The 26,592-nt window shown below is 35.5% G+C and overlaps 1 protein-coding gene across 3 annotated transcripts in view; it reads left to right on the plus strand.

Annotated features, from left to right (window-relative positions):
- MAP3K2 (mitogen-activated protein kinase kinase kinase 2) overlaps positions 1 to 26,592 on the plus strand; it is a 50,412-nt gene that overhangs the window by 9,504 nt on the left and 14,316 nt on the right. The window contains exons 2-11 of one of the 3 annotated variants that reach the window (XM_053982325.1): positions 6,952 to 7,021; positions 9,433 to 9,551; positions 11,109 to 11,149; positions 13,534 to 13,633; positions 15,348 to 15,461; positions 16,058 to 16,157; positions 17,079 to 17,209; positions 19,207 to 19,286; positions 21,172 to 21,239; positions 24,205 to 24,300. In XM_053982325.1, coding sequence (XP_053838300.1) covers positions 7,018 to 7,021; positions 9,433 to 9,551; positions 11,109 to 11,149; positions 13,534 to 13,633; positions 15,348 to 15,461; positions 16,058 to 16,157; positions 17,079 to 17,209; positions 19,207 to 19,286; positions 21,172 to 21,239; positions 24,205 to 24,300 — 853 coding nt within the window. In that variant the 5' untranslated portion in view covers positions 6,952 to 7,017. The remainder of the gene's footprint in view (positions 1 to 6,951; positions 7,022 to 9,432; positions 9,552 to 11,108; positions 11,150 to 13,533; positions 13,634 to 15,347; positions 15,462 to 16,057; positions 16,158 to 17,078; positions 17,210 to 19,206; positions 19,287 to 21,171; positions 21,240 to 24,204; positions 24,301 to 26,592) is intronic. The other 2 variants (XM_053982326.1, XM_053982327.1) reach the window with 2 other exon arrangements.

Here is a 26,592-nt window from a genome sequence, read left to right on the forward strand (position 1 = left end):
TTAGGGTGTATGCTCTGAACTGTTGGACAAAACCCCGCTCCAAACAGTTATCATCCTGTAGGACCTTGGATAGAGCACAAGCAGTTACATTTGGAGTGAGGAATGGTTTTCATTGTAACACCTTTAGCCCTTCTTCACAAGTATTTTGACTTGTTAGTCTTAAGTTTGGAGAAAACTAACATTAGTGCCCCCAATGACAGCTTCAGCATAAGGGCTCCAAATGGCAGCAACAAGTGCTGAGCCAAGAACACCACTTGACATTTTTGGAAGGAGACACAGAAGCACCTAAATCTCATTATGACACTCACTGTAGTGCATGTTTCACGGGATTCTAGAGTCTAAAAATGTCATACATCTGTTTTGCTTGAGACACCTTCTATGCAGCTACTCAGTTAATGTAAGATAATAAATTAGGATAAAGTTACAAACATCACAGAAGTGTTTTGTTGTGTGTGTGTTTGTTAACACTCCAATGTTATCTTAATATATTGAGTTAGCCTTAAACATTTTTATGATGTGAATAGCACTAAGCAGTTTGTTTAGCATATAGCCCAGCTAATGGTAAAGAAGTTTCGTGTTGTGGTGCTAGGGCTTTCCACCATGATGGTGGTGATAAACTTCCAAGATGCCAGAACGCTGTGGAGGCAGTGACGCAGTTATGTGTAGCCCAGTGAACTGTGTCTGTTGCTTTTTGACATATGTTTGTGAGAAAATCTGGTCCTGGATAAGAGAGGAGGATGAACAGTCAATTTGCAGCCATTATGTTCTGTTGCAAAATTGGCAGCACTAACATATTTTGCAAGGTGTCGCTGTTGCTGTCTGCAAGTTTCAGCTGCTGTGACCCTTCCTCAATTTAACATTTTTAAGTTAAAAAATCATGAACAGATCTTAAGAAAGCATCATGACTTTCAAGAAAGATTTGCTTGATGTATCAGCAAAATAATTTTTCAGTTAGGTTGAGAAGTGAGCTGTCAAGTGCTTTGGCTACTGCCGAGGCAATGACAGATACGGGAAATAGAGAAGTTCTGTAAAACTCGAATCAGGTGAGGAAAGAGGTCTTGTTGAGGAAAGTAGATGTTTTTCTGTTTCAGGCCAATTACAGTCTTATCTTTTTGGTGTACTTGAAATGGAGTAGGTTAGCTAATAGAGCCTCTTGATACTACTTGGAAGGAAGAGGTTCATTCAAAGCAGGAAACTTGCATTTAAGTGTCTTGAAACTCTCTAAATATGCTTATCTCTCCCTGTCAACTGTAAAGAAAGTATAGAGAGATTAGCTTTCGTAGACTATGGTTATTCTTTGTGAATATTGCTGTAAGTGTTAAGATATTTATCTCAAAAGCCTAATTTTGGTATAAACTCATCTTGAACTGCTGCTTTCCATTTTTGTGAGAACAGTCTTTAAAAACTGTCCTTACATTCTCAAAACTTCCAGCACATTGTAAGTTTTTCAAGTCAAGATCATAGTTCATCAAGCTGATGTTACATGACTCTGTCAAGTTACAGTTTATTGAACAGTGGGAACTAAAGATTTAATCTGAATGAAATTTTGCTATTGTCACTGAGCACGTTGGATGCTTCAGTTAATTCTGAAATCTGGTTTCCGAGGTAATTTGAGTGAGAGCAGCATTTAAGGTGCTAGATCTGACAGCAACTGATTTTTGAGGTTTTATTCTTCCTGGAACTGGGCGGGCACCATCCATAATGATTTTTATGCAAGTCAAGTGTGTTTTATTGGTTTGGAGATTTTTGTTACTTTTTTTTTGTCTGTATATTAAATTGAACGTGAAAAGCAGTACAGCTAGTAACCATTCTTTTCATAAAATATACAAATACCAAATCATGTCTGTAGCTGTATAGATGAGGTAAGTCTGCATGCTCCTGTGGGCTCGGTGAGACATAAATTCACTTTTTGTTTTGCTTGCCAGGAAAATTTTAGAAGTCTTCAGTGTAAGAAATCACAAGTCTGCCCATTGTAGAGATACCTGATACCTCTGTACCAGCCACAAAGATTCTGATGCTTCAGCCATCCCACATGTGCAGTCTGCACAGAGCACTGTGCCTGCAGGTTGTGTACAGAAGCAAGATGGCTTCTGCATTCACTGCATTTTTGTACACACAAGGATTTCACTATGCCTCTTTAATTGCACCTATGTTAGATAATTACATTGTGATTTAGTAATTCTTCTCAATTGTTTTTTGCTAAGGCTGTCCAGTCTTGTGACTGCAGCTTTTTTTCCAATTGTCTGAATGATTGTCTGTATGTCAAAATGTATTCAATGCAGAAACATTACTGAGTAAATGTAATAAACCACAATATTTAGACTTGCATGAAATACAGCTTCTAATTGTGGGTGATGCCCTCCTGGTTGCAGGGAGTATAGAAGTTCAGAAAGCAGTCCTGTCAGTTTTAGTACCATAAATGCAGTTCATCTCAGTTTTAAAGTGTTTAGTATTATTTTTAATTAATAATAAATAGAGAGTAACCACAGTAAATTATATGTATTTAAAACACTTAATGGTATTTAAATACATTTTGCTGGACTGCAGCTATTTTCAGGCATGATTCAGGTAGTTTCCTTAGGCCATAACTTGTCTATCTCATTGTGCCTGCCTCATCACTGTTGGTCTCCAGGGGCCTGCAGTAAGACTCATATTCATTGGTGTTTTCTGCTAAGTAGGAATATGGATTTCTTTTATTTTAGTCCATCAGCTGCGTTTCCTGTTAAGTAATAGAAGTTTTAAAGCAAATAACTAGAATATAATGTGATACTTAGCCAAATATATTGGAAAAAACCTAAATAGGGTGATTGCTGCAGTTAGTTCTGTTAACTAATCTGTAATTGTTTCAAGAAGATATATTTTGCTTGGCAGTAAACTTTGAAATTGAGGCATTTGCTATGTTTTGCACTTATTACTATGGTTTTGTTTTCCAAATGTTACCTTAATTTAGCAATGTATCATTGGCTTTTGGTTTGGGTTAGTTTAATCTTTTTCTCCCTTATGTGCTTTCCCTGTGAATACCTTTTTAATGTATTATTACAATATGTTAAAGATCCAAGTTTTTCTAAAGTTGATCTCACATCTGATGTGTTACCGTTCAGCTTTTTCTCATTACTCTTCTTCAATGCCCTTTTTTTCTGTCATTCATGATTTTGTCCTACTGCTGCTGCTTTCATATTCTTTGAAAAGGCTGGCTTTTTGTCCAATGTTCATTTGTGTGTATGTCCATATACAATCCTCTTCTTTATGTTCATTTCTATGGAGTTACTTTCTTTTAGGTATCTTCTAATGTCTTGTAACAATACTGACTTCTATGCTTGTCACACTATGTATTGTCATTATTGTTATTTATGCCAACAGTTGCTCTGATTTATGAAAAATGCTACAGAAGTTCAGATGTAGGTATTATTCTTTGTCTTGTTCACAGATACTGGGTTTATTTTTTTTTAAATAAAAACCTTAACAAGCAGTGCTGCACATTATTTTGGTGAAAGGTTAAGTAGGTATATTTGACTATGAGATTTTGTCAGCCTTGCTTGCTGTGATTTATAGGATGTTGGTTGTGTGAGACCAAGCATTTGATTATTTAAGAATAACATTTTTAGAGTAAAACCGTTTTATCTGGCTCATTCTTCTTGCTATGAAATGAAATTTTATAGTCTTACTTGATATTCTGATTGTCCATTCTAGAGTCTGAAAAATCACCTGTGAATGCTCACTCTTGATTTTTACTTGGCTCTTTTTCCTTCATGTATTGTAGACAAGGGTGTCTCTAAATAGCAATGCAAGCAGACACTGGTTTTGTATTGTCTTGGTGTAACTTGCTAGTGTCTAATACAGTGTAAGTCAGATTTAATCTTTACCCGTGATTGAAATAATTACACCGCATCTGTCTTTTTTTGAGTTCACATTATGTCATTTTGCTTTGCTGTAAGGGTTGGAAACCATTTATCTTTGTACTCATTTATTTTAGTGAAAATTTAATGGAGGGAATTGGTATCCTTGAGATTCTTGCCCCACTATTGCAACAGGTTTGGACTTTTCTATGGCCTTTTCACCTTTCTATGTAGGTAAAGTCTTCCTATGTAAGTCTGAATTCCTTACTAAATCAGGCTAAGCTAGATTGCTTGCTTCACTGGGGGATTTTTTGTTCTTGATTTAGTAACTGAGGCACCCTGGTTATAGAATGGTGTGAGAATGGGCAATTAGCTCAGGGTGTCTGAAACAGCTGCATCATCTGCATGGCTTACTGGTCCTCAGGCTTTGTTTCATTTGCATTGACAAATCCACCAAAGAAAGAAAATACCCAGATGATTCTTGGAAATTGGTTTTAGCTTTCTCAGATTCTGAAAGACTTCCAGACTCTGGAAGGTGGCTGGTGGGAAGTGAATCATGAATATGAATCAGCATCTCTCCACCCTTATATACAAAATGCTGTTGCTAGGATATTCTTCTTGATGATGTGATAAGAGTGTAGCAAACACCTTTTTGAAATTCATTCTGTCATCCCTTCTTTAATTACATTCAAATTCAGGCTGATTGTGTCTCTCTGCAAGACCTTGACATAATTTTATTCTACCGTTGCATCTGTTCTTTGTGTTTGCAGCCTTTGCTTCTCCTGAGTCTTTCTCTGAGTTTCAGTTTTTTGTTTTGCTTCCTTTTTTTTTTTTTATCTTGGATTGTAATCTACTCTTGTGTGTGTGTTATACTAATGCTTCTTTGCAGCCAGGGATTAGGGTATGCTTTTTTACCTTTTTTACTGAATTTATATATAATTGTTTGAAAGATGTTGATTTTTGTTATCTTTCTTCTACTCATTCTCCACAACCACCCTGTTGTTATAACCCATTGTGAAATTGATCAGTTAAAAACAGAAGTCTTTTTTCATTTCACAAGGTGAATTCATAAAGACCTTCATAAAATTGGGTCTGAGTCATGTTTTAATTGAAATTTTAATGTTAGCTTATTTTTAAAGTAACATTAAATGTAAGTTTTAAAGTAACACAAAGGTTGTTAAGGTGACTGATTATACTTCATATTTGAACACAGAATTTTGGTTAAAAGGGGCAATAAAATAAGAAACATAAGTTATTCAGAGAAATTTAATTTTCTTAAGTTGGTTTTTTTTTTTTCTTTTAATGAATAAGAAGGAAGTGGAGGGGAAAATAAGCTCACTTATTAGCTTATGTTCTAGTGAGACATATTACAGATTAATACTAAAGAATGAGTTGTTGTAGCTGGAGGAACTTGGAGCAGATGTTTTTTTCTTCAGCGCTATCTGAGCCCTTATGCACAAATATCTTCAGCTTCCAAGTTTGGGTTTTTTTCAGCTAGGTTGAGGAAGAACAGCTGGAGTGTTTTTGTTTGGAGATATAGGTTGGTTTTATTTTCTTCTGGTGTGGTAGAAGATTTAAAATGCCTCACAGAACTACTGTATTTCTTTGAAATGCTTACAAATAAATATTACAGAAGTGCTTCATCTAAAATAATGAAATACATTATGTTTAATGTATTAAGACAGCTAATTAAAACAGACATTACATTAGCTCTCATTTTAAGACAGTTGGATCAGATACAGAGTTAAAAAATGTTTAATAAGCATTTTAGTGAATAATTTTTTGAAGATTCTCCAAGGCAACTGCTGATACAAAAAACATAGCATAGGAAATAATTTAATATGTTCTGCTTTTTTGGACTCTCAGGGATGCAAAAGCTGCAAAGAATTGCTCATGGGAAAGCAATGTTAGTTCCAATATTTTAGGCCATAAAGGTAATCCCTGTTCAATAAGTCAATCAGATCTCCTGGCATCTTGTGTGAGAGCAAGGTTCAAAGATACAGTCCTTATTTTGAGTGCAGTTGGCCACTATTATTCAGCAAATAAGTGAAAATTCAGCCCATTTTTCTCTCTGAGGATTAGTGTCAATCCCCTGCTTTTTTGTCTTCATGGGTTTCCTTTTCTGTTACAGAGCAACAGAACCATTTTGTTTGGTTGGTTTGTTTTGTTTTGGGTGGGATTTTTGGAAAAAGATTTTTCTGTCTCCTGCTGTGGTGGTATCAGGAGGCTGAAGACCCCATTAACAGTAAAAGTTGGGGTTGTGCCTTGAGGCTGTGAGCAGCCCAGCCAGGTTTACTTTTCACACTCTTACAGGTTTTGATACTTTACAAAGCATCAAATTGAGGTTTCTTTCCCCCAACACTTGGAAGCTGTTTCGGGTATTGTTGGGAGGCTGTCCATAGACTTGGGAGTATATAACTCAGAATACACCTTAACTATGTTTATAGCTTTCTTTTAGTTTTCATTTGCTTTTTGTGTGTTCTTTAGCTGAACTGGTTTCTGATTATGTAGTGGGAGCTCTGGGTCTTCCTTAAGCTCTTCTTGGTTATTGTGGCGCTTGTAATAGATGGTAGTAGGTGACTTATCTGATTTATAGGTAAAAGGCAGAAGTTTTCTAGTTTATGCAATCAGTAGGCATTGGTGACTCTTGATTTGTGCTGTGAGTTTCATATGTATTTATAGATATGAACTATATGTATGTAGTTCTGAACACAGAACTGTGAACACCAGATACAGGGACCTGTAAAAAAAGAATTGGTTTGTAATAAAAGTCTGGAGTTGTGGGTAGCCCATGTAGTACAGTGTTACTGTTAAGCTACTAATCATCATTTGGGGGTGTAGGTAGAGATTAAAATCAGCTTTGGTCTGAAGAATATTTAGTTCAGGCTTGGTGTCTTCAGAGATTATATGTTACTCAGAGGCTGGTGAGGCTTTGTGGGCAATATCTGTTTTCTCCACATATCATATGTGTGTCTTCTGCAAGCTTATCTGTAGTTTATATGTATGTTTACTATGTGGAATCTTAGAAAAACTGCCCATAAAGAATGAAAAGTTGACTGTTTTACATGGCTTTGACAACTTTAGTAATTGTGGGGTTTTTGGTTTTGTGTTTTAGGAAGTAAAATAATACTAATGAAGCAACCATTTCCCTGAAGTTTGATTTTTCAGACTCGCTGCCATAATGGGTAAGTCTTCTGTGTAACTTAGATAAAAATTTACTACAATTCCTGGGAAACGTGCTTTGTCTGTTTAACACAATGTAACATCTATATATGAAAGGCAGTGTTCAGCAGCTTCACTAGTGTTGAAAATATTCCTCTTGGGGTTTTTTTGTTTGTTTGGTTGTTTTTTTCCCCTTCCTTATAATGTAGTACTTTTCCCTCATTATTTTTTTATTATAAAACTGCATTGCTGAGGGAAAACAAAACAAAAAGACATAAACACGACATCAAATTTAGCTCTGTGTTCACAGTTCTTGTATGTGAAACAAGAGGTGTTTGTCTTCAGCTGTACTTACAAATTCAAATTTAGGAAATTGACATTCATGGTATTAGGGTACTGAACAATACTTACTGTGCTCTGAGTGGTAATGGGTGTTAAAAAGAATCAAACTCAAAACACAAAATCTACATATAAGAGTTTTATCTCATTGCCTTGTGTCATTACAGTGCAAAGCCACATCTACAGTGCAGATGGTCGGACTTGTTCTACTTATGTGGCACATTTGTATTACTTTAAATTGTATGTCAATTTTTCAAGTTGTATGTTTTTACTGAGTTGACCATGTTGTTATTGTAATAATTTCTCAGTGTTCCCTCTCCAAAAAATCCCAACAAACCAACCAATCACACCACACACATTTTTGTATTGCTTTTGTTTATCTTTTAATGTTTTCCCATTTTTTCTAACCTTATGCTTAATAATCAAGTTGCTCCATCTAGGAATACAGCAGTCTTCAGATTTCTGATATTCTCTGACATTGTGTGTGAGAGAAATTATTGTTGAGTCATATTGGATATTTAGTAACTTTAGATGCTGTGCCACAGTACTTTGGTTTCTTTTGTATAAAATATGCAATCTAGTAACCACCGGAAACTCCAACCAACTGCTAAAACATTATTTTAGTTTTTGCATTGCTGAACACTGGAATGGGCCATAACACAATAAAATAGTTCAACTGTTTTAATTGGGGCAAATTTTGAAGTGTGTTTTAGTGTGAGAAATGAATCACTGAGCTGCAAGATTGCCTTTAGTTCTGCTATTAAATATTACTGGTAAAACTTTCTTTTATAGATGTGCATATCTTAGTAGAGTTATGAATAATGACAGCATGAGTAATCAAGGTCATTCATTTTCAGACCCATTTTCTATTCTATAAGCAATCTATTAAATTAGAACACCTACATTTCCTTATATGATAAATATGTTTGGTTATATTTTAGTAGAATGAAGGAATTCTCATTGTTGTTGAATACGTAGGGTGCTTGCTTGCTGCTTTTAATGCTGAGCTTTTCTCAGGTCCATGTTTGAGGAATGTGGTTCTTTGGTTGCTTTGCATTTAGCAATGAACTCTTCAACAAGCATATCCATTGTGAAGGAGCAGGAAAGCACACAGTCAACACCTGTGGAGATAAATATTGTTATCCAGTGTTCTAGATACATACTTAGTGCAGTACTATTGCTGTAGCAAGGAATTAATATAAAATATTAGAAATAAATTACTCTTAGTGATGGATGTACAGGCTTTTGAGCTCCTAAGTACTTTCTTGTATAAAGGGACATCCCAGTTCTAGGGCAGATTTTGTTTATCATGCCATCAGCTGCAGCAGATTGTCAGAATTTAGGATTTTTTGTCAACTTGAAACCTAACTTAGGTAGGTTATGTATGTATTATGTATGTATTCCTGCCCCTAAATTGTCCTCTGGGTTCAAAGCTTCTGATTCTCCATGTGAATTCTTCCTTTAAGCCCTAAAGTCCTCTGTATTTTCAGTCCTGGAAAAGTTCTGTGGCATTTTATTTTTGATTTATTCATTGTTTTTTTGTTGTGGTGGGGTTTTTGTTTTGGGTTTTTATAATGCTCCATGGGCTATCAGCAGATGCTCAGGCAGTTGAGGTGTTCATGTGGGAGTTTGTGTATGCCTCTCCTGGGCATGATCATACCTGTTCAGGACAGAGGAGAAATAGTTCAAAAGAACTTGCTTTTTATTATTTTATGGAAAGGAGTGGGAAGTCAAAGTCTCATCTATGGATATTGTTTGAATCGAAGTAGACAAGGCTTTCCCCTGCATCCCCTTTCTCTTATTAATGCAGCCTGCAGTTGTGTAAAGTTTAATCTTTGTTATGACTTCAATTTTTTTAAACCTGTTATTTAATTGGGATTACTGATTAAGCTATTTCCTTAAGCACTGTTAATGATAAATAAAATAAAAATGTTTACAATGTGGCAACAATTTTTTTTAATTTGGCAGTTATGTATTGAAGTGTAATGCAGACTCTTAGATTTTAGACTACTGCCTGCCTAATTGTGAAATGAGACAGTAATGCCCTTCAAAAGTAACAGTCTTTTACACTTATCTGGTCTTTTTCTCTGAGCAGACGAGCAGCAAGCTTTGAATTCAATCATGCAGGATTTGGCTGTGCTTCATAAGGCCAGTCGTCCTGTATTGCCCCAGCAAGAAACAGGAAAACCAAAGTCATCCTCCCCTAAAAAACAGGTAATCTTCAATATCCTCACTAATGTACTGAACATGGAATGTCCTGCTGTGACTTCTGTAATTATTTTTCTTGCCAGACTAGTGAGCATACCAGAATGAGCTATTAGTCTCCCACGTGTGCTGCCATTTTCTTTGTTCATATTCTTATATTAACAGCAAAATGAAATGGTGGCATTTCAGAGCAGATCATAGTGTATGCTTAAATAAATAAATTGAAGATTATAGAGGTATTTACACCATATGTAAAGTGATTTATATTTGTTGTTATTATTATATTGAAATCATACTATTTTAAAATACCAAGGAATAATTTTATAGGTTTAGTAGATTACCCAATTGTCACCTGTATCGTACCAAAGAATGTCAGTACAGCAGCAGAAACATGCTTAAACTCTTTCACTGCGTCTTTTGCCTCAATTTCTTGTTCATGCAGCTGGAAATAAGAGTTCTTTCCAGCTGCATCTTTTTTCTATAGATACTGAATACAAATAGAAAATCAGTAAATACTTAGTTGATAGGTTTGAATTACTATATGGAGAGTTTAGGAGAGGATGTAGACTTCTACCTAAATTGAGTTAACTGTATGTTTATTTGATTTGATCCTTAATTTACAGTTCAATAAGCTTCAGTTTGTGCTTATTTTAAACTTCTAAAAATCAAAATATTCAGATATATTTGGCTCTTAAACTGTCAAAACCAAATGTCTACATAATTTTCAGTCTGTGCTTTAAAAGTTATGAGAGTTCAATGTGTAACACAGTGGTGCTTTGCTACTGTCATAAAACTCACATCTGAGCTGTGACTTTAGACGTTGTGATAACATGCATATGTGATCCAAAATGATTTGAGTATAATCCATGTTTAGAAAGTTAGAAGAAATGTTTATCACTGTTTCAGTTTGTGGATTTTGAAAGTAATAATTTGAAAATCAATTCTTTTGGAAGATGAATGCATTATTGTTTTTCCTGCAATAGTTGCTAATATGATTTGATTTTTAAAATAATGATTTTGCAAAGCAATGTTATTTCCAAGTAACTGCAAGTATATACAGAGATGGTTATTGGAGATGTATTGCATGACTGCTGGCTTAATTGTATGTGTGGGTTTCTATGGTAATGCTTATGAAACAAGAGATGTTTCTTAGGCCTGGAATGCTCAGCTGCAAAGTGTACTTACAAACATGTTATTGGTATCTAAATGCATCTGCCTATTCATGATACAGAATTCTTTGGTAACCAGTTCCACATTAAATTTGAAGTCATAAATGTGTTATAATATTAACATATATTGATAGAAAATAATATGTTTATTTACAGATGCATTCATTGCACTTCAGAATACGTTTTTGTGTTTTAACACTTTTTGGTTTTGAACCCTTTAAGCCTCTATCATGTACCTCAGCAGAAGCAGCTTATTAATATACTTGATCTATCGGAAAGGGCAGAAAATTAATATGGAATTTAGTTCTAGTGTAGGAGTACTGAATGGGAGTCCATGGACTTCATCAAAAGAGGTAATAACGAACTAAAAGTGGTTCCTTTATCTGTCTTCTTACAGAATGATGTTAGAGTCAAATTTGAACATCGAGGTGAAAAAAGGTAAAGAAACAGTATTGTCTCCTTGTTTATAGTTTTGTTATGCTCTATCATAAAGTTTCAAATTAACAGTTTCAACTGTTTCAGATCTCTAAGTTTTTTTTGTTTGAGCTTAAATTTAATTTTTTTATGAACACAATTTAAAAAGAATTAACTGTTTAAAATGTGGATTCTAAGGATGCGTAAACACCTAAATATCGTACTGTAACTATGTCCAATGTAGTATCCTTCATTTGGTTACCCTTCAGATAGATGTTTGTAGCCTGGAATAATTACTTAAGTCATTAAAATAGATCTCAAGTTTGAATAGACCAGAAAATACATTTTTGCCCTTTGTTGTGTGTGTAATAAATGTGTGATAATTTAGTGTTACTGTAATACCTAGAGGAGGAGTTTGGATTGTACTTCAGGGGTGCCAGTCTGACAAATGTAAGAGAAAAATTTATTAGACTCAGATTGTTTTCATTTAATCAATTAAAATTTATTTAAATTTTGTTTATGAGAGGTGGATGATGCACCTGCTTAAAGTATATGAACATCTGTCTCTATATAATCTCTTCTCTGGTGGATGCTCAAAAGTTTTACAGAATTGGATGTATAAGTCCATGCAGAACTGGTTTGTTGACAATGCATTTTGCCTGTCTCTTTCTGAAAGTATCAAATTTCATTCTACGTACAGAGAAATTATGATAGAATAAGATCTTTGAAAATACTTACAAAAAAACCAAAGTAATATCCTGGGCGTGCTATTTCTCAAGACAAATATTAAATTCTTTTTAAAAAATTAGCTTCAAGAAAACCTATACTAGTTCTGGGCAGCCCTTAGTGTTACTCTCTGAACATCACATGTAAAAGTGCATCAGTAATGGTTGAGTTCTCCATATAATTTGGAGGGAATATGTTTTTTTTGAAGGTTTTGAGGTCTCATCTACCTAAAAATTTCTAGTGAAGTAAGAGGAAGCATGAATTTAAAAACCAAGGAATGTTTACATGCTGCCAGTCTGCACATATGGTGCATTTTGCAGTTCATCATATTTCACTTTCACAGTGGACTAAGTTAACCAGTTCAATATTAATACAAGCCTAAAGTAAGTGCATGGAAAGATACCTTTCCCAATTTTTTTATACTCATGAGCCTAGGTCTGTGATGAATTGTCCCAAGTGACTTCAACCTGCTTGTCCAAGGGTACTGGGCAGCCTAGGCTCATTGCTCAGCATGAGTTACTATACTTTGGTTTGCCTGAGCATGTAGCTCTAGTGATCAAGGGAAGAAATCATGCAGGAAAAAAAAATTATGCAATGGCTATCTCACTAGTTTTTAAGAAGGGAAGTGAAAAAGAGAAGTGATTCCAGACTTGCTTTCAGTGGTGAATGTGGCACTTTGTTCCAAGGAGCATGTAGTGTGATGGGTAGAATTGCAGGCTTGCTGCCCAAATTGTTAACTACAGTGAGAAGTGCTGTTTGTTGGGTTTTGGGTGGGTTGGTTGGTTGGTTTGGTTTTTCAGGGTATTTTTTAAAAGATTTTATTTTTTTTAAATAAATTTTAATTGGAAGTGGCCTGGTTTCTAGCCTCATTTCAGTGTGAAAAAATGTTCCCCAAACTGCATACTACTACTAACTGAACTACTGATGAAAGGGACAAGGTACCCTTTGCTAACTCTTGTACTTCACAGAATTTGAGTGCTCTTTCTTTTTTGAATGTGAATTGAATGTACTTTAATAGCTTAGTCCCTATTAAAAGCTCTTTTTTGTTTAATGGTGTTGTATCTCAAAAACAAACTGGTTTTCTATAGTAAAAGGTTAGTTATACACAGTTTGAGCTAATTGGTTTGATGGGACATTGAGGTAAAAGAAAATCTAAGTTGTTGACCTACAACTGCACCATTCTTTCAGGAGCACACTTGAAGCACAGTTAGTGATGGACTGGGCAGTTTGAGTGTGTAGTTCATTATGGTAAAGATGGTGACATTTAGTTACCTTCCTCAGGTAAGATAGTCTTTCAGATTTCCAAAATACGGGGACTGCAGGAGTAACTCCTTTCTGATGCTTATGCTTGTCAGCCTATGGTACTGCATTGTCTTAGTTTTCTAAAGTGGAAAAATGTAGATGTTTCTAAGAATTTTCCTCAGAAATGGAGGCTTGCGAAGCATTAAGCAAGTAAAATAGCTACAATGACATCTAATTCTGTATCTGATTATCCCTTTTAGATATTTCATTGCTTTTCTTTCTTTTTTGAAAGTCTCAAAATAAGGAGGACAGGGAAAAAGTATAGCCTCTTATAGTCTTCTTAGTAGTAAATTTAGTTCTGAGATAGTTCCTAAGTAATGAGTTGCCAGATTTTCATAAGTAATGGACATAAATTCCTTATAATTGAAATTGTGTTTCAGGATCCTGCAATTACCAAGGCCTGTTAAACTTGAAGATCTTGCAGCTAAAGCTAAAGTTGCTTTTGGACAGACTATGGATTTACATTACAGCAATAATGAGGTAATATTCTGTATCCTCTAAGTTCTTGCCTTGGCCATTGATCATTTTAAGGCTGAAATTTGCTCTTGTAAGAAGTGGGAACCACTTCTGTGACCAAACTTACTTCTGTGACAAAACCCCAGATTTCTGATGTGTGTATGTGTGTTTTCTCAAACGTGTAAGTCTTGTCTGAATGAGGATAGGCAGGAAATGCATGAAATGTTTCATGAGTAATATTATATCATAATGATGCCTCCACAATGACCTTGCGAAATTCTTTACCTCTTTGAGCTTTGTCATGTTTTTAAATTTGAAATAGCTTTTATGCCTTCTTGTAGGTAATTTTCTTTAAGGATTAATCTTGTTAGGTAATTGCTAGAATGCTGCATTTAGATAATGTGTAGATTGGAGGACCAGGCTTAACTGTTGCTCCTCTAAAGTGTCTGGTTGCCAAAGATTTCTTGGTAACAGGGCCAGCACTGTAAAGCCACTTATGCCTGATCAGTATTACTTCTGGCTTTCCTTTAGAAGTAGGGATAGAATTATTAATAGCAAATGTATTTACAGATGCAGGATCCATTCTTAGTGGTCACATCTGGCATTTGCCTGGAGTCAGCAAAGTGCATGAAGGCGTATTCATCTGCTCGGTTAAGCACAATGTAACTCCTGTATCTGCCCTGCATCTTTGCAGAAGAAAATGCCAGTGATTGCTGTTTGTTGGTTACTCATTACATTATCAGACTGTGAAACTGATCCTCAAAATGAAGAATTCCAACAGAATGTTTCTGGATATTAGGAAGGTCAGGTGAAATGGCCCTTCATAATGCATTAGCCTCGGCTCCTTCCACTGGTAGATTTTTAGGCATTTGAGTAGGTTTTCTGCTTCTTACCTTCTGCACTAGTTGGCAAATCACCCGTCACCTTTCAGAAATGCAATGGTAATAGTGTGTCATTAGTATTAAAAGTTCAATTTAACAAATAAGCATACTCTTCATTTTATCAAGATCTTCCTCCTCAATCCCATCTCTTTTTGTATAAAATCACTGTATTTAAGCATCATTGACTGTGGCTGTTTACAAGTAGAATAGATTTAAAAATCTGTATTCTGTTTTTCCTTTGTTAGAAGCAGAAGCTGTAATTTACACTCCTGAAACACAAGCCAAATTTTCATTGTTACAGAATTCAGATTTCAACTGCCCATTAATGGCATAATTTTCTGTTCTAAAGATGCACGTACGCCTAGTTAATTAGATCCAAGTAAGAGTCTAGTGAGGACTCAAGTTGTTGCACATGGATCACATCTTCCTTAACCAATGTTGGTTTTCAGTGGAGAAATTCTGTTAACTTCAGTGATTAACTTTAAACAAGTGTGTTTGTAACATTTAATATACAAAAATCTGCTTTATACTCTGTGAAATAGGACTTATGTTTATCTTACAGACTTGTGTTAATTTAGGCTTTGACACAATTGTACCCATTTCGCTGAAACTTTTGGATATCTAAGTTCTACATATGCAAAATGGTTGCTTCTTGTGAAGACTTGTTCTGCTTAGTGGAGGAATCTGAAGGAAGAGTTAAGGTTGAACTCCAGACTTTTTAATACTTAAGGGATCATTTAATAAGGTTTATTTTCAAGTTGTTTGCTATGAAAGGAAAGATTCTGTTTGTTTCTCTGCACTTGAATTCCTCATTTCTTTCTTCTGTCCTGTTTTTCTCTCTGCCCCTTTTTTTGTAGCTTGTAATTCCATTAACCACACAGGATGACCTGGACAAAGCTGTTGAACTACTTGACCGCAGTGTACATATGAAGAGTCTCAAGATACTGCTTGTAATACATGGAAATACACAGGTATGAGCAGACATGCAAAATGTCTTTTTCCTCAGTTTTCAAAATGGAATATAATTTGTATCTTGTCTTAAAGATAGAATTTTCCCTGTTGAATATAATACTGATTGCTTCTACATTTCAAGCGTCCATTAGCATTTTGTACTGATTCAGTTTTAAATCTTTCCTAGATCCTGTTCCTATCTTTTTGTTTGCCTACCCTACAGTGGTAGAAAAGTGAACCTTAGTAGAATGATACAAAAAAAACCATACAGAATTTAAGTAATGGTAGTTATTTGAAACTGATCTTGAAGTCATATGTGGGAAGTTCAATATTTGTTGTAGCAAAGGCTAGTGGTTTACAGACTAAATGCTGAGATATTTTGGTGTCATGCCATTGATATTCATAGGCTTTGTATACTCGTGCATATTGAAAATGAATTTTAAAGACTACAAATGAGCTACTAAAATAGATGAATTGTGATGTAAATTGGCAAGCTACTTTTTTGACTGCTTAAAAAATGGAATGTACTGCACAAAGCCTATAAAGTTTAAAAAGTATTTTTATTGTCAGGAATGTAAAGTAATAACTGCAGGTTGTAATACTTATGCATTTTCAGTCACCCAGTGTAAATAACGTGGAACCCTTGCCCTCACTGGAAGATTTAGATAATACAGTGTTTGGTGTGACAGACAGAAAAAGGCGACTGTCTGTATTAGGTAAGCTGCGCCTTTCAATAGCTTTAATTGTAAAAATTACTTTTGTTGTTTTCTCTTCATGAAAATTTTGCTCTCAACACAGACTGTCTCTTCTACTCATCAATGACTACTATAGAATTTGCATTTGGGGGAGTGGATTTTGAATGTTAAGACAAAAGTTTCAATGTTTTAAATATATATAATACAGGAAATTATAAAAAATCCCAAGTTAGTAATTGTATGTAGAGTTATTTCAAGGTAACCTAAAAAGCTGATGTTAGTACTCCCCTTTATTTTCCAATACAGGAATGAGCTACTGAAAAATCTACTTATATGACAGTGTGTTTCCTTGCTCAGTTTAGGACCCACATATTTTTTTACTGTGTGAGCATTTGTTTAACATACTGATTTTGGGATTGATGTAACCTTTTTACTTAATCATGTTTTAAAGTTGGGTGATGTTAACTTCCAAATTTAGTTATGAAAATAGAGAGCTTAATGAATAATTTTCCAGACAATTTAATAAATTATTATGCATTTATTATGAATATATGTATTTGTGTTCTTACAGACTTAATATTCAACAAAGAAAAACTGAAATTCTCAAGAGATGGAAAGGATTAGTTGACATGGGTAGATTGGATTTTGATTTTGTTCAAAAGAAGGAATTTACTCAGCTAGATGTGTGGGCAAATTATATTTCTGTTCCTGTATAATGAAAATTCTCTTTAATGTCATTGAGGCAACTCTGCCACAGATTTTTCATAATTTCTGGATTGCAGATTTTAAATGCTATACTTAAGTCTTGTATTGCACAGGCATTTGGGGGATTTCTAAAGCAAGAAGTGATCCAGGCAGGCTCAGTGCCTGTGAAGCATTTGAATAAAGCCTTGAATTCTGGGTTAGTGGAGAGGCTCTGACCTGCCCCTTTTCTTTCAAAAGGTTCTAATACTCGTGATAGGAGTTCACCTCCCCCAGGGTACATTCCAGATGAGCTGCATCAGGTGGCTCGAAATGGATCCTTCACCAGTATCAACAGTGAGGGTGAATTCATTCCGGAAAGTATGGATCAGGTACATCTTTGATTATTGAAATTCAAATTTTTGTTAAGTTTATTTGTGAAATGCTGCTGTTTAAGAAGGATATGGACTTATTAGAAAGAACAGCAAAAAAATTGATGATAACTCTATAAAACTTGATTGGTTTCAACCTTGACATAAGGTTGAAATAATTGTGCTGTTTAGTCTTGCAGAACCTGGTTATTTTTTTTCCCCTCTGTCTCTTCAATTTTTAAAATATGCTGTTACAAGGAGAAAGATAATATTCTTAATTGCCGTGATAGTTGAGTTAGATAGTGATAGATACAAATAACAGCAGAGATGGCAGGGGAAAACATTAGAAATCACAAGTCCCTTTATTTTACTGAGAATGATATGTAAGCAGGACCAGCTTTACAACTTTTCCAGGTAATTAAAAGGAGATTTTAAGAAAGAGTTTGAATCTGTCAGAATTATTTGGACTCAGTTGATACTTAAGAGTTGGACTCAATGATCCTTGTGGGTTCTTTCCAACTCAGAATATTCTGTGATTCTGTGTGGTAGGTACTGTGTTGGGGTAGAGGCAAGGGGATGGAAGTAGGCCTGGTATAAGCAGGCTCTGAAAGGCTTCCCAAATTCACTTTTTTGGTGTGTAAAGGTCACAAATGTGATATTAAATGTGTGTATCTTATTTTTTTTTCTTCTTACTCACCTGCATTAATGTAGGATATCAGCACACTTAGCAGAATAAAAATCCTACTCTCTGAATATAAAAATTGCCCTTCAAAACAGCAGGAAAAGGAGCAGGAATGTAACTACTCACAGAATTGGCAACGGAGAAAGATGTTTCAAGGAGGAAAGAAAAATAATGCTGCATACACAAATCAGTTCAAGTTGTTGTTGACATTGGCAGTGTATTTACAAATGGCAAGAGGCAACGGTTTTTATGAGCTGACTAAATGAGAGACAGATGATAACATAAAGGCAAGGGGGTAGTGCAATTTGTTGCACAATTTTAATGACTGAGCTGAGAATAGGGACTGAATATCCTACTTTCCAGACCAGGGCTATTCATTATCATAGCCATGTGGTCAAATCCAGCCCAGGTCTGGATTCATTCCAGTGAAACAGTTACTTTAGGGCAAAGTAATTTCTGGTCTGACTGGTCACACAGATGGATGATCCCTGAAGCATGGGATCTCCATTTACTCCTAAGTATTCCAGAAATATATAACCTGTCATGTATGTATTGCTGTGTGAGCTGTCAGCAGGTTTAAATTAATGAATTTTACTTTCATAAGAAGCCAGGTTAGTTCAACCTAAGCAGCCTCAAGGGCCATTTTGGGGTGATGGGCTCACAAATTCTGTTTGCTCCCCCAACCTACATTGCCACATCACCTTGGCAGGTGTTGGCCATGCTGCCTTTATCTGTCACAGCCTGCCCAACAAAGACAAGAAGGGAGTTTGGGAGTGCAGGGTTTTGCTCTGCTCTGCTGTTGATCTGCCTGAGCACAGCTGTTGGCACTCTGACTGCAGACCCCACACTTTCTGTAAGAGATGAGGGTTTGGATAAAACCCATGGGCTGCCAGTTGGGCCATAGTGCACTGGCTTAGAGAGGTAATCAATACTGTTCAGCATGAGACAAGAGGAATAAAAGTGCTGAACCTGTGATAGATGTTGTCCTCTCCAATACAGAGTTCATTTAAGTGTTTGAGTTTGCGGAGTGCAAACTCACTTTCAGGACACTGTTTCTTTAATAAGTCCTTGATTGGTGTAAGGCAAAATAGGTGCCCAGGACCTTTAAGATGCAGCACAGACCATAAAAATTGGAGGGGTAACCGCTCCCCTCCTCCTCAAGGAGCTCATTTTAAGGCAACATTTGAGCTTTCCACTCTGTTTTTACCAGTTCATATCTGATTTGAATTTGTTTCTTATTAGCTGTTTCATAGCAAAACCCTTATCTAGTTAGAAAAAAAAATTGAAAAAAAAAAACCTTGAACTTGTTGATCTTCCTCTGTTTACTATTTATTAGATGCTGGATCCATTGTCTTTGAGCAGTCCTGAAAACTCTGGCTCGGGAAGCTGTCCCTCGCTTGACAGCCCATTAGATGGGTAAAAATTATTTACATTCATTATTTAATTATTTATCTTTATTAGATTGCATAATATCTCAGTTGTAAAATACAACTCCTCTCAAGTGACAATACTTCTTCCAGAAATTCGTTTGTAAGTTATAGAATGTTTATAAAAGCTTATTGAAACTTAATTGCTTACTAATACATGGAAAACACTGAAAATACTGTAGCACTTTTTTTTTTCAGTAATTTGTATTTAAACCACAAAAATATTTAAGGTCCTACAAAAATATATTGAAGGTTTTTACTATATGTTGCTAGGTCTTTCATATGAGTGGTGTAGATACCCTGGCAGTGAGCCACTCCATTAAATTTAGAGTTCTTAGGCAGTGCCATATGAAGTAGGCTTTCCTTTGCCAAAGCAGGGGGTACCCAATTCAAGAAGGAGGGTAGAATCATTTACTGGCTTCAACAGTCAATCCCTTCCTTTACTTTGCAATTACTGTCTTGTTCCTCTCCCCTTGTTCCTGTTGCAAACTTTCAACTGATTTTTCTTTGTTCAAGCCCACCAGTCAGCAAGAGGCAGTGTGTGCTGTGGGGGGTCTTTTTGGATTGACCTCTGAGGAGACCCATGTGTTTTGAGGGGGTCACTGTCCACCAGCCAAGTCAAGTAGAACATATTCCCGATTGGTTTATGGTGGTTGGGCAAATAACCTTGGGTTTAATGTGCAGATTTGCTCTTTTATTTCAAACTGTGAAACTAATAAAACTGCTAATAAAATATTTTATTTAACTGGTAGAAAGGCGAAGAGGTGGAGGTCACTGCCTGTGGCAGAGCTGTATTATTCAGTAGTACTACTTCATTTGAGAATATATGGTTTGAGGACACAAATAGATTTGGTCTAACAAATACAGTTTTAGGTTTAATAAGTCTGCATTTCACAAGCAAGAAGACAAACATGAAAAGTATTTTGTGGTCTTAGTGTGGTAGGTTATACGTACACAGTATTTAATGTAGCTCCATAGAAAAGAAATTTTATCTAATTGCCAAATTTAGGGTTTTTGTGGGCTAGGAGTGAGTGGAAGAAGGAGAAACAAAGCAAACTTAATGCAACTCATATTTCTTCTTCAAAACTTTTTTTTTTGTTGTTTTTATTTACTTAATTTGTCACCTCTACTTAGTTTGTTTTCCTTTTTTTTTTTTTTTCTGTTTAAATATTTCCTACAAAGATGTAGGTTTTCTGTCTCCATTTAGCTTCTGTTACCCATTAGAGAAATTCTTACCAGAAAAAGGAGGACACTGTTTTGGTATGTTTATGGAAATAAACTGTTATCGATTGCTCTGACTGGCAATCCCATCCATTCCTTTTGGTGGCTGGGAGTTACATACCAACTGTAGGTAAGAAACAATGTGATCATGTAAGAACCAAAAAATTCTTCATCATTCTATAACTCAATAAAATCACTCTCTTAATCCTGTGACTTTCATGGAGAGAAGAGAAAATGTTTTTCCTCATTAAAAGGTTCTGCGTTTCTTTGGTTAAATTTCCTCAAGAGTTTTTGTAGTCTGTATAACTGATTTTGCCAGTCTATAAACCTTTGTGTTCAGCCATAAAGGTGTTAAGTATAACAGTGTTCCTTTGTGGCTGTACTTGTGATAATTCGTTTTTACTAATATCATTGCTCATTAACAGAGTCTGTTGCTTTCTTACCTACATGCAGCTCAATAAGCAAGCTTTTCCATTGTTGCTGATCCTTAATTGTTACAGTTCCCTACTAGAATTGAGTTTCAGAATTGAGTTCCACGTTTGTAAACCAGTGCAGCAATTTGTGTAGCAATGGCTTTTCATCAATAAGAGGACAGTAAGCTTAGGTCTGGATTAACAGCAGTTTTTAGATTCTGTGTATTTTTACACTTACAGGGACAACTATCCCAAGTCTCGGATGCCAAGAGCACAGAGCTATCCAGATAATCATCAGGAATTCTCAGGTAGGCAAAAATCACTGGAGACACCCTAGCTTTCCAAAACTGCTCCTCTTGCAAATAATAGGGCTTAGAAGGGATGTTCACATTGGAGAAGTATTGTATTACACAAACATATGGCAGAAGAGAGCAAAGCAACACCAAATGCACACAGTGAAAGATACCATAGAAATACAAGAAATTTCTCGTTTTTTCCAGATTATTATGTGTGACACCACTCCTAGTGGGTGTAGTGTAACTATCTGCCTCTGTAAAAAGAGCAAATGTTGCAGTGCACAGGGGCATGCACACTTAGTTAAATTGGACTGTAATATCTCTCTCTAAGTTGGTGTCTAACTGTGGTTAATTTATTTAATTTGGAGGTGGTGTGGTTTAACCCCAGTTAAACCAGCTAAGCAGCTAAGCCCCCCACAGCTGCTTGCTCACTTCCCCATGTGAGATTGGGGAGAGAGCCCAGGGGGAAAAGTAAGAAAACTTATGAGTTAAAATAAAGGCAGTTTAATAGTATAGCAAAAGCTGCACACACAAGCAAAACAAAACAATGAATTCATTCACCACTTGCCATCAGCAGGCAGGTATTCAGCCATTCCCAGGAAAGCAGGGCTTCATCACTCCTAGTGGTTACCTGGAAAGACAAACACCATCACTGCGAATGTCCTTCCTTCCTCCGTCTTTCTCCCAGCTTTTGTTGCAGAGTAAAACCTCGGATAGTATGGGGTATCCCTTGAGTCAGCTGGGGCCAGCTGTCCCAAGTGTGCTCCTTCCCAAATCTTGTGCCTCCCAGCCCATTCTACCAGCTGGCAGGGTAGTATGTGAAGCAAGAAAGCTCCTTGATTCTGTGTAAATGTGCTTTAGCAATAACTAAAATATGTTAGCAACAGTGTTTTGGCCACAGATCTAAAATGTAGCACACCGTAGGTGCCACTATAAAGAAAATTAACTCTATCCCAGCCAAAACAAGTACATGGAGCCTTTGTTTTCTTCTCTGTGAAATAAGTATCACTTTGAAGTGCTCATGACTTCTGTATTTGAAAGAATGGAGAGCTGTGTGCTGTGCCTATAAGTTAATCATCACCACTAATGTTTTTTCATACAATACTCTGGCTCAAATCTACTCTGGCCCTGTTGTGCAGGGCTCAGGATGTAAAGTGCAGTGGGTAACCTTGAAAGTGTTCTGAAGTGTCTTCTCACAGTCGTGTCTCACTACAAAGCTTTGCTGTTGAATAATAATTAGTTTCCAATAAATCAAGAGGGTTTTGTGTTTCTTCAGTCTATTACATATTTTGAGGCTTCTTTTTATTTTGATTTTGAAGCTTTATCCAGATAAATCTGTGATGGTGAGTTTTTTCTTTTTAGAATTCTGGAGTGCTTAACAGATTGCACCACTTTTAAATAAAAATAAAACTAAAACTGTGTGTAAGTAGCATTTAGGTGGCAGAGATAAGTACCAAAAGAGTTGGAAATGTCAGAAATTACTTTGCCTTTTGTATAATCTTAATCTAGTTTATGTGTGTTCATTGCAGTGACTTTTCTAGTAAGATCATCTTGCAATATTTTTTATTGGGATTTCTTGGGTTTTTTTCCCATTCTGTGTTCTGGTATGTTATCAGTGGGATGGACAGCAATCATTAATTCTATAATCAATATTCTCATTATTTGAAGTGTAACAGAAGCAGAAAAAATTGTCTATCTGACCTAGTCTTTCCTTCTGCCACCACTAGTACTGGGCTTCTACAGAGGGGTGTGCAATGTTCCTGTCTCAGAATATATTCCTAGTCATGTATTGCTCGAGGGTTCTGTAAATGCAAGATGTTCTTCTGTGATTTGAAGAACTTCCACAAATTTTTCTTGTCCCTATTTCAACTGGTATAAACTTTCTCAGGATCAGCTGTAGGTTGCAACAGAAAGTTGTGCAATTTACTGCATTTTATGAAGAAGTATGTGCTTTGTAACTTTTTTTAAGGCTTGGGTTTTTTTTTTTCTTTCTGTTACTGCTTTTCCAGTGGATTTTTTTGTTTGGTTTTTTTTATGCACCTCTTTACTCCCTTTGAGCTGTTGCTTTTCTAGTGTATAGAGGCCTACATTCCTTATGGAGGAGCAATTTGGATCTTTGATCATCTCTGTGCTTCTGAACGTTTTCCAGTTTTACTGAATTCTTTGAAATTGAGTACACCAAAACTTTGTTCAGTGTATCTTATAGCATTTAATTTTCTTCTCAGCTAATACAAAGAGTTCAGCTGCTGCTTTTTTGGAAATCTCTATCACAAACCTTTACAGAAGCCTACACTGAATTTTGTCTGCAACTTTATTATCCAGTCACGTAGCCTCTTAAGGGCCTTCTCTAATTATTCTGTTGGTTTTATTTCTCAAAATGATTTTGTTACCTCCCTGTTCCTTGTTCTGTACAGAGAATTCATAGATAATTAAACTGCATGAGTTTTAGACCAAATTCCTGTGGACTGTTGACTGTTTCCTCCCTTCTTATGTACTTATCTTCTAACCAATTATTTATGCATGAGGGACTTTTTCCCTTATCTTATACTTTTCCCGCTCAATAACTTTTAAAAGAGGATCTTTTGAATGTGTTTTAGTAATTCAAGCTGTGTTGACTCATTCACCAGTTTTTCACATTTATACAACTTTAAATTATATTCTTTGGAATAGTTTTTCCTCTATAAAGTATTTTTAAAACTGGAGTAATCAGGCATTCTGCCATCCTCCAACATTCTTCTAAGCAAGAGGTTACAAACCACTTGAGCTGTTGAATTCTTGATCCTTTGGGACTTTTGACTGAAGTCCTTTTAGTTCTTGTGAGTTGTGTGATTTTGTTCCATAAATGTTTTTCCTCTGATGCTTCAACCCTTCATATCCTCTGATACATTCGCCCATTGTAAGTTTGTATTACCAAAGTGATTAGTTTAACATGCTTTTGTCACATCTAAATTTTGAAATGAATAATTTTATTTTCTAGTAGAGTATGATATCCCAATATTTGAGAAATTTGGAAAGGGGGGGACTTATCCCAGAAGATACCATATTTCATATCATCAACAAGACTACAATGATGGTAAGGACTGCAACAATTTTATTAATCTGTTTTTCTCATCTAAAAATGTGAATAAAATTGTAAGATCTTAATGAAATTAAGTGAAAACATTGACAAAATTGTAAGCTTAAATTCTTTCCCCAAACTCACTTGCTAAGCTTCTAATGATTGATAGAACCTCTGAGCAGTTTTATCTCTGGTAAAGTTATGGAATTCCTGACTCATATGTACAACTGTGGAAATGTTTGCTGTCTTTGGCCACACACAAGCCATACAGTATAAGTTTCTGACCTTTGTAACCCTTTTCTGGCTGAAGTAGGTATGTCTGTTTGTAGCGTCTTGTTTTGCATTAAGAAATCCCAAGTACAGTGGAGTTCCTGTTAACATTTTCTTAGATTAAAAGAGTAAATAAAATTTAAGAACAGTGATGTAAACTGAGAATTAGTTTCTGAAATAAAATTTTGGAATGCAAGGCAGCACCTGCTAATGTGTCCACAAAACTGGTTTGGACAGTAATTGATATAAATTTAACATGTGTTAAATTTCTAAAGGAAGTAGAGAGGAGCAGCTGAAGAATTTTCATACTTAAGGGTGTGTCGAGCGCTAGTTGAGAAGAGTTACAAAGAAATGTGTCCCAAGACCAGATGGCTTCACTTGCAGTGTGGAATGTGCAGAGCAATAAATGGAATTATGTTACAAGAATCACAGAAATATCAGACTGAGGCACTGCAAAGTCCAGTCCCTTGCTCTAAGGCAAGGTTTAAAGAGGCAATGATTTGTCACACTGACTTTCAAATAAACTCTAAGTTGACTTCAACAGAAGACATACTTCCTTTATGTTACCAACTTACAGGATAGCTTATCTTATAACTTAACTTTCTGTCTCCCAAGACATTTTTCCTCCAAATGGAAATAGTAACTATTTACTCTTTTTTAACACAGTGAAGAATTGGTCATTGCCCTTATATATCATCACACACATACCTGGTTTCTTGCCTTAGTTTTCTTCTTCTGCCCAAGCTGAGGCTTTTCTCATGGCCACTTTATGTATAACACAGGATATAAGCAGAACTTGGTATATAGCAGTCACATTAATATATTGCAAAATTACCCTACTTTCTGGTTACCATTCTGACTTTCTCTTCAGTCTTTGGTTACATTTTCCTATATAATTTTCTTCATGACTTCAGGCCAACCAATTGCTTTAACACTTTGAACTTTCTGCATTAGATTTCTCTTTAAGTATGTATGTTGTACTTCCTTACTGAATCTCATCTTGTTGATTTTTTGAATCATCTCAAACTTCTGATTACACTGTGAATTTTTATTTTTATCTTTAAATGGACTGTCAGCTACACTTAACATGATGTCATCTGCAATATTTCAGTGTGTTAAGTTCAATCATATGTACATCATGAATTAAAATAGTGCATGGAAGTGGACTGAACATAAACTGCTGGGGATGTCCACTTAAATTATCTTCCCCTTTAATGAGAAATCACTGGTAACTGCTCTGAATCTGTCTTGAGTATAATCTGCATAGTAAGATGGTCTGCAACACTTCATGAGTTGGCTTGTGAGAATGTCCCATTGAAATGGGAAAATTGGATTAGCTACATGTGACAAACCAATTATGACTGGTTTATCACATTTTTATCTTTTCAATATGAATAAAACTGCTTAATAACTTGTTTGTATATCTTTCTTGGAATTTAAATTGTCCAGACTAGTATATAAGTCTGAGTCTACTATTTCAAAGATATTTTATCTGCTTTTTTAGTCCTCTGGGAACTCCTCCTCCAGTGTAGTACCTAATGAATCAGAGACTCCTTCAGTTATTGCTGAGTTCTGTAGGATGAAACTTAATCATGAGATGCTATCCTAAAAATAGTTGTGTTATCTAAATAGATTAACATAAATTGTATTAGTCCTATCTGGTTGTAATTAGCATGTTGAAGATCAGTGCTCTGTTTTTTTATTCTGATGCTGTAGCTATCTCCAAATTTTGCATTCCTTGTGTTTTGATTTTTAAAATAGATTTGTGGTCTTCCTGTTGATTCCATGTGTCAGTCTTTCTCTGAATTCAATTCTTTCTAGTTTACAGAAGGAAGAGGCTGGCTTGGGCACTACAGGATTATAAACATGTGTTTTGTTCTCCTAAATATCAGAAATTTGGTATTTGCACATTTAATAGAGCAATAAAAGCAGAGACTGCATTTTCTTTTGTCCTCTTACAGATCTCCAGGTTTTTCAAGCCTATATTTCAGAAAAAATCCAGAATTTGGTCCCAGTTTTCATCTTTTAAACACAAAA

The sequence above is a fragment of the Vidua macroura genome, chromosome 7, assembly GCF_024509145.1.
Source record: "Vidua macroura isolate BioBank_ID:100142 chromosome 7, ASM2450914v1, whole genome shotgun sequence".
NCBI classification, from domain to species: Eukaryota; Metazoa; Chordata; class Aves; order Passeriformes; family Viduidae; genus Vidua; species Vidua macroura.